This window comes from Aplysia californica, unplaced genomic scaffold (assembly GCF_000002075.1).
Source record: "Aplysia californica isolate F4 #8 unplaced genomic scaffold, AplCal3.0 scaffold00005, whole genome shotgun sequence".
Classification (NCBI taxonomy): domain Eukaryota; kingdom Metazoa; phylum Mollusca; class Gastropoda; order Aplysiida; family Aplysiidae; genus Aplysia; species Aplysia californica.
The window spans coordinates 1,277,764-1,286,753 of NW_004797275.1; the positions used below are offsets into that span (position 1 = coordinate 1,277,764).

Consider the following 8,990-nt stretch of genomic DNA (forward strand, 5'->3'; position numbering starts at 1 on the left):
AACGACAGGTTTAGGGGGCAAAGGTGTCAACTACTGGGGTTATTTGTTGTATTTGTTGTTTTTATTGTTTAAGAATGAGCAAATTCATCTGTTGCAATTGTTGTTGATTAAAAACGCCTTCCGATGTAGATAGCTTAGACCTTTTGAAGAAGCTTTAAGGGGCAAATTTTGTTTGAAAATAACTGTGCTGTGTTTTGATAACTTCTACCTGACATCATTTCAGTAAACGGTAAGGTTAGTTTTTAAATCAGAGAAATAAGACAAGGTTGGGTAGAATTTTTTTCTTTCATATTATAAATGACTTTGTAGATAGTTTTGCTTTTTTGGTTTTCTGAGGACATTTTGGTGCCTTTCATTTTTTCTTCTTTGGTTCTTTAAAGTTTTTGTGCGTATGTTTATTACGTAGTTGCTTATATACAGGGTGATCCCCCCAAAAAAATGAACAACTTTTTTTGTAAATATTTTCCTCCACACCGAAGTTTTGTGTTTCAAATTCGTACATAGCAGTTTGGAGTGGAGTCAAAAGCCGGGTACCCATTTCCACCTGGGTGAAGTGAAGAAAATTTGTGCAAAGTGCCTTTCCCAAGCACACAACGTCGGGCCCCTGACGGGATTCGAACCCACGACCTAACGGTTGCGAGTCCGTTAGCCTAACCACTAAGCCACCGACGCCACGGGTGGCGTGGATCCTCGTGTTTGGACCCTACCGACCAATACGAACGACGAGTTAAAATGTATCGAGTCCAAAGAAGGACAAATAGAGCACTGATTCTCGGAATTCCAGAATTTTACAAGTACTTTTTAAAACTCAGAAAGAGAAAAGAAATATTGTTTAAATGTTACAGGGACGGAAGTATTAGATTTCGAAAAGAACAAGCAGGGGGGAAAACCCAATCATTTCATGACTCTCCTCACAAGACATTTTAAATTGGTGCATTTTGCGTTTATATGTGATTTTATTAAAGCCGTTTCATTATATCTATTCCAAACTACAACATTCTAGCACAAATTTTGAGCGAGATGTTCAGAAGAAAAGTTGTTTAGTTTGGTTGTTGTTTGCTTCTTTTTTTTGTGGTTTTTGGATCACCCTGTATTTTGTGTTATTGCCTTGTAATTTGTTCTGTTGCTATTGTTATTTTTTCATGGTGGGGGGTCGGGCTGGGGTGTTGTTTTTGTTCTTGTTTTGTATGTTTGTATGTTCGCTGAGGTTTTTTGTGTGTATCTATGTGAATGTGTTGTTGTTGTTGTTCTTTTTAATTGGTGTCATTTTACGACACCGCAGATGACCGCACTGACATCTGTACCAAAAGCACTGCTTCCCTTTACCCTTTTACTATCCCTGTTGTTCTTCTAACGTGTAGATGAGAATATTTTTTTTTAGCTTTACTTCGTAAGAAACCATTGCCAAATCTTTGAAGAGCCTGTAACGGTTACACCACCGAGAACACGGAACTCCTTCAAGTCCTTCCCCGCGAAATAACAAAGTAATGAATAGAATGAAGTATGAATAAAAGATTACAAGATTAAACAATTCGACTGATTAGAGTAAGACTACACAATAATAAGCCCTTTTGAAAATTGTCGTTTGACGGAGTGTTACGCTGAGCAGTCGAAATTTAAAAAATAACGTTTTTTTAAATTATTTTTTTTTTAAACAGCTTCAAGATACGTTTCTATTCATTGTCTTGTCTTGCACTTTTTCTCAGCACCAACTTAATTTTTTATTATTGATGATCCTTAAGGGAATCCTGGTAGCCTGCGGAAAGGAAAGATTGCGCAACAACCGCGGAACTCGCACACAATCGTCGGACTCGATCCCGCCTGCCCAGTTCAAAAGAAAAATGGTAATTCCTTGTACGGAATTCCCCAGTACAAAAATACCCGGAGCGGAATTACCTTATATTTCATGGGGATTCCCCACAAAGACCTTCATTGGAAAAGGGTAGCAACGCGTGTGACTCTTTCAGCACAGAGTGAAATTGCTAACTACACAATTTGCGTGAAAATTACACTTCACTTGTTCGTCTTAAACACAACACGTGTGAAACGAGCACTTCACGAAAAAAATGAGCACCGTTGTGTATGTCAGTGTGTGTGCTACGCACAACTGTTCGACGTGTTTGTGGATATGTTTATCGTTTTGAATCCGCCGTTCCCCCATCCCCCCTCCCACACCACCACCCACCCCCAATCCCCATCCCCACCCACCTGCACCCTAGGTGTACTGTTTGATACTATTTGATAGTTTCAAATTCCAGTGCATGGTCCTTTTCTTGTTATGGTTTTTGTTTTGTTTTGTTCAGTTTTGAATAATTTCCACTTTCCCTAGGTCTGTTGGTAAATATTCCTTGTCATATCATTTTGCACACCCACTCCCCCCCCCTCTCCTTTTTCCAACACTCGTCCACTTTAACATATTTGTTCAATAGAGCCTCGGTTGTAACCAGAACAGCGACTGTGGTGTAGTAGTAGTGCAGCAGCTAGGTGCTTCGCCATCGCCCACAGTTCAATTCCCGCGTGGGGAGAAATTATATCGAGTATCACGGTGTATCTGATAGGACGTTATATCCCTCTCAGCTCGGACAGTCAAGGTCGAAGCCCGCCTCCTAAATGGCCTAGATTATTGTGTCGAAGGGGACGTAAAAACACCTATATTTTCCTCCTTTTTCAAAAAGAAAAAGTTGTAAACAGGAGCGTTTACAGGAGCGTTTATACCTTGATCCCCCCCCTCCACACCCCTCACCCCCCGTTCCTTTCCCTCAGGCTATCTTCTTTTGACCTGTAACGTGAACAGGCCTCTTGGGAAAAAAGATCTGTAATTAAAACTAGGTTTAAATAACCGCCAGTGCAAAGGGTATATTGCTCATGGGGCTTTGCGTAGCAAGTTCTGTACTCATGTGCAGGCATTGGTGAAGAAGCGCACACCGAGACACAAACATGCACAGTGCAAAGAACTCAATCTCCTTGCTGACAGCAACATCGTATGTGCCAACGCTAATATGTCAAGATACGAGGGCCCATTAATTTGTCTTTGCTCATGGTCGGCTTGTCCTAAACATGCCCAAAATCTGGGGTGATTAATTTCTCCTATTTCTTTTCAAATTTTCTTTCCTCGTGTATTACTATCGTTGTTTTTGTTGTTCTTGTTGTTGTTGTTGTTTTTGTTATTGTTGTTGTTGTTGTTGTTGTTGTTGTTGTTATTGCTGTTGTTGTTTTGAAGGAGTTGGGGATCTTCTTAGATCAGGGTTCCTGTAGTTTCTTTTTTGTTAGTTGTTTATAATTTTGCTTCCGCTTTCTGATTTTTTTTTCATTTATTTGTTTTTTGGGGTCGTGGCGGTGGGGGTGGGAAGGTGGGGGTGGGGGGGGGGGAGTAGGTTGAAATCTTTTAGATCGGGGTTGCTATCATTTCTTTCTTGTTATATATATTTATAATCTGTCTCCCATTCTCTGCATTTGCTGTCGACTTTTCATCCCATATTTATAGCCAAAAACACAAAAAGATCGTTTAGGAAGAAAGATGTAAGGGATACACACCTAAAGAAACATGAAAATAGTATAACGAACATACGCCAGCATTTCGTTACTGCAGAGTGACTGCAGATATACTAGCTTCTAAAACGTTCTCTAATTTTGTTCCTACACTTTTATTAGGGCGTTGGGGTTGAGTTGGAGTCAGGTTACGCTGTCGTGCGGATGATTTTAGTTCGAACCCTTGACGTCGGTTGTTACAGGTGTTTTCAAGACTCTCCACACAATTGGCTCAGATCTGTCGGAGCTGTTCGTTACGTTCTGTGGACCTCTTTTCAAAAACCACCAAGTTGTTGAAAGAAGCTTTACACCATTGCCATGACAAAACTTTTTTCCTGCTTTTTCTATTATCTTGAGCTGATTTCTGTGGCAGAAAACATATGTAAAATAAAAACGTTTAGTTATGACCAAGATTTCCCCTTGGTTTAAATGGAACTTTAGTGAACACTGTAGTCCTTATATAATAATTTGTGTTTGTGAATGCTCCTTCAACATTTCAACGGTCGAAGCTTAAACAGTAGATCTTTACTGAATTTTTAAAGTATTATTTAAGTTCTTTTTGTTTGTTTGTTTGTTTGTTTCTTTGTTGGGTTTTTTTTCAGTTATGTACCTGGCGATCTATGGTCTATATTAAAAGTAGACCCCTTTTATTATAAACGACGTAAGGTTAACAATAGATCTTTGCTAGGGGTTTTATTCTCTGCTTGGTGATCTATATTATAAGTTGACCTTTTTTTATTATGAATTATGTTCCCTCTCTTATGGCCTCTGCTTACTCATTCATCAAAGCTGCTGACATGGAGGAATACACTCCGACCTTGTCTCTTTTTTGAGACGCTTGAATGTTTCCTTTTATTGTTTGACGTCCTCACACACACACGCACACACACACAAACACACACACACACAAGCACACACATACACACACACAAACACACACACATACACACACGTGCACACACATAGGCACACACACACACACACACACACACACACACACACACACACACACACACACACTTTGTGTGCGTGTGTGTGCGAGTGTGTGTGTATGCGTGTGTTTTTGTGTGTGAACATATTTGCATTTCAATAAGAATAACATTATACGTGTGATACCTTAGAAAATCGTCCCAGTTTGTACCCAGTCTCCCTTTTTTTTTTGGCTCTTACTAACGAAATTTCGTGGCCCTTTTTACACCCCATTTGTGACCTTGACTTCACTAACCACCCTTTTTCAGTCCATCATTCGCGACTACGGCCAACGCAGACTGAGGGAGGTGGAGGCACACAGACAGAAAGTGAAGCCTCTCAAATGTAAAGGCAGCCAGGACATTCCGTCCTATCAGTCTGGCAGTGCCGGATCCGTGCAGAACCGGTTCCTGATGACACTCCGGAGCCTGAACCCGGCTGTCCGGAGGCTGAGCGCGCAGCCGCAGACGAGCTGTCCACATCCGGGTTCTCCGCAAGCTGGCACAGGTGGTGGACCTCCCGCTGGACACAGGTGCGTAGGCTCCAGGGCTTCCCAGGGGGGCGTGGTCAAATCCGGATCTGCCCAGAGCGGGGAGGATGGCTCAGGGTCGTTGTTGTCTCCCAGCAACGCTAAGAAGTCCTCCTGCCAGCAACAGGGCTCTGTGGATAGTTCTGCCAACAGCGACGGTTCTGGTTCCGGTTCTGGTACCGGTTCCTACGGCAACCATAACAATGGCCGTCACGATGGCAAGAGTAATAATAGAGGAGGAGGAGGAGGAGCAGGAGGAGGAGGGGGATATTTTCGTTCAATGATGTCATCTGCGAGACACGTCTTCCGGAGGGGTGGGAAGAGGGCTCGACCTAAGAGGTGGAGCGAAGGAGGGTACGACTCCTTTCGCAAGCGAGAGAATCGAACCTCGTGGAGTTCGGAACTCGTAAAGAAGACGTCACGAGACCAGCCCCGGGGTCAAGGTGCTGGCAGTGGTGACGTAGACACAGACGATTCCGACGCCTTGCGTTTAAACCCGGGTCCTGGCCCGAATGGGTGCAGTGTGACCTTTGACCTTAGGGACAGCTCGGAGAAATCGGGGGAATTTTCTGGAACGACTGCTGCTACAACGAGCGGTGCGTCTCGTGTGGCCGCCCAGGGGATGTTGGAGGACGGTGTGAGCGGAGTCGCTGTGGACGGGGCGGTGGGAGAAGGACTCAAGTCCGGAGTCAAACGAGGCCCCACGCTCGTCCCCAATCTCACAGAAGTGGAAAAGAGAACATTTGGGACCGGCTGGGGTAGGAGGAAACTCTCCGACCCAATCTCTTACATGGCTGTGTGCACAGAGGATTTAGACGAGGCGTATCGCACCAGCAAAGAGATGGGGTCAGAAAGACAAGAAGGGCGTGACTCCGTGGTGAAGGACACGACGCAAACTGATTTTCAGACGAGGCAGGGGGAGAGCGTTGAGCTGGGGACATTGGCCCATGCAGCTGAGGCCAGCACATCTACCTCGCTGGAAACAGCGAAACCACTCACTTCGGATGCATCTTGTACATATCCTTTCGTTATTGTTGACTCCTCTGGAGATTTTTCTTCTTCTTCTTCCAACAGAGCGTGGGAATCTTCCGCGCCAGAGTCTTTCATTTTAAATACTGCTAGTGCAAATGAATGTTCGCACAAAGGTGGGGACGTGGCTTTTAATGACACCCGGAATACGTGTGCTGACGTGTGCGCAAAAGAAAATATTGGGATTATTTCTGGCAGCAGGGACAGCGATGGGCAAGTGGGAGCTTCGAGGCGGAACATTCGCGACCGTTCATTTAGTAGTGCCTCTGCACTTGGCAGACCTCAAGAGAGATCTAGACTCGCATCTGAGAGCGGGAACCGTGATCAGTTACCCCTTCTGAGAAACAGAGACGAGACAAACGGAATGTGGAGTAGCTTCTCTGAGACAACAAGTCGACCTCAGCAGAATAATCTTACGTCTTCCAAAAACGATTCGTCTTTGCATTTTTCATCGATTTTGTCGTCGAAACCTTTCGTATCCTCACCTTTATCCCATTCTGCACCTAGTTTACCCCCGGGCAAAAGTGCAAGTCGATCCTCTCTAACAACGAGGATTGTGCCGATAAACAATCCTGGCCCACAGCCAGTTTCTACTCCGGAGGTCTCAAACGCCTCGGAGGTTGAGAACCCTTCGGCATCTCTGACCCCCGACGATATGCCCTACGTTCTAACATGTTGCTGCAGTCCTAACTCTCCTCACAGCCGACACGTATCCCATCATCTCCCGAAGAAAACTCAGGTCTGCTCCACACGAGGTCACGCAACGAAATACCAAAGAGTCAACAAAAACAACAACTACACAACTTCCACAAATAAAAACGGCAACAACAACAACAACACCAACAATAGCAGCAACAAGAAAGATGGAGCTGGGAGGTCAGCAGGGGTCAAGGTTCAGTCTTCGTTTCTCCCGGCGACTGTGGATTGCTTTTCTGGCAACGGAAGGTCCCGATCTTTCCCGAGTCTGTTCGAGATGTCGCTGCCGACAGAGGTCGAGGCGCGGCAGCCGAGGTAACAACCGCGAGCCGGAAGTGCTCGCTCGAACATGCGTAGTAGTGGTCTTTGTGAACTTGCAAAAGTAGGCCAAAGAATGCTACCCCCCCCCCTCCCAAGAAAAAGCAAACAAACACCCCCCCCCCCCCAAAAAAAAAAAAGAAAAGAAAAAAGACAAAGACAAAGAAAACTGTTGAAAGAGAAAATCTGGATTCCTTATCTCCCAGGGCTAAATACCGAAATGAAGATGTTCCTCTTGCCTTGGCTGGAGATATGTTTAGGGGAACACAAAAGGATGGCCTAGGCCTTTAGTGGATTGATTGTTCATTGGTTGGGGAATAGATTTACGGCAGAAACCAAAAACAAGACAAGCAAAACTACTTCAGAAACTGCAAACTGAGTACGTTTTCAATGATAGATATGTCGGTGAACATTCAGTCACCTTTTTCGAGATCACGGTGTGTTTGTGCCTAGGGTAGAACTAAAAATTCTTAACTCACGACCGACAACCAAAAATGTGTTTTAAAAGATCTTCTAAGACGTATCATTTAAATAGAGAATTGTAACTCAGTAAAAAGATGGCACAAAAAGGTATTGTGATCTTTTATGAAGACTCGCTAATAAAATCTTCCTGGGGTTGACTGTCTTCCATAGTTACAATATCTGTTACAATGAAAGTGAATTTTGCAGTGACGAATATAATGCCGCTTCTGGACCATATTAAATAAAATAGAGTCGCTAGAACTAAACATCTCAATTCAATAACCATTGTTTCCTTATAATTATATGTGTTTATTTAACCAAACGCCAAAAAATTATCAGTGTACAAATGACGTATGAATCTAGCCCTGAAAAGAAAAACACATGTACATTGCAAGAATATGACGGCCTGAGAAAGTATTTTAACTGTCTACATCACCTTATAATAACAGATCCCCAAGTCGCGAGAAGAAAGGCCAGGGTTCCCGTCTTTTTGCATTTAACATGAATTCCCTCCCCTCAAGAGTAAGCAGGGCTATGCATTTCGTCTTGCCTCCTTTGTACGAACGTTTTACCCCTAGACCGCCCTGCCTAACCAGACGAAAATGAAACATTCTTGACGGCATTCAAATTACGCTGCTGCTGAAATCGATTATTGATTCTTTGAATCCTCGAGAGTCCGGCTCATCGGAGAAAGTAGAAAACCCCAAAAAGATGCCCTGAGGCTGTTTAGCCCCATTTTCCAAACTACCCATTTCGGAATGCGTCTATTGTACAGATTCGCATAATCTCTTTTAGGTAGCCGGTTTCCGAAAGTACCCTGTAGCAACCGTTTCGAAAAAACAAAATTTGTAACATACTTTTGATAGGCACTATATCTAAGTCCTCCTCCGAGGCTCTGACATTAGTGCTATGTGAAGTCACAAGGTATGTGAACTTGATTTCGCTCTCTTCTCTTTTTCACCACACATCCTTCCACCCTCCTTCCCCCTCCTCTTGTCCCCATTTTATCCTGCCTCATGCCTCCATCCAATAACCGTATTCCTTAATACGTCAACGAATCCATTCGCGTCACTCAACGTAATCTGCTTCCGGCTAAGACTTACTCAACCAATGAAATAATAATTTCTTGGGTCAGATAGTATTCTGAACAAAACGCTCCCCTCTTCAGCTAAGCCTCGGATACTCAGAAATCGATGTAGTTATCATCGAATGTTTAATGTACTTTAACCCATTCGGACAGTTGCGCCTAGGGGTATTATAAGAACTGTGCTGGCATCTGCTCATATTACCCCACAACCAATGGCAACAGTATTATCCTGTCAAAATTGAAGACGGATCAATAGTGCGTCTGATCTTCAACTTTGAAAAGGCGAAAGCAAAATATTATGAAGATGGCTGCTTGGCGCTCCTTATGAGTTCTCTACTTGGTCTCTCTCTCTCTCTCTCTCTCTCTCTCTCT

The 8,990-nt window shown here is 43.7% G+C and overlaps 1 protein-coding gene across 1 annotated transcript in view; it reads left to right on the forward strand.

Annotated features, from left to right (window-relative positions):
• Nucleotides 1–8,990, forward strand: part of LOC101860936 (hornerin) — a gene marked incomplete in the record, with an annotated part of 36,973 nt that overhangs the window by 19,353 nt on the left and 8,630 nt on the right. The window contains 1 exon segment of the mRNA XM_035968774.1: nt 4,767–7,066. Within this exon segment, the coding sequence (XP_035824667.1) occupies nt 4,767–7,066 (2,300 nt within the window).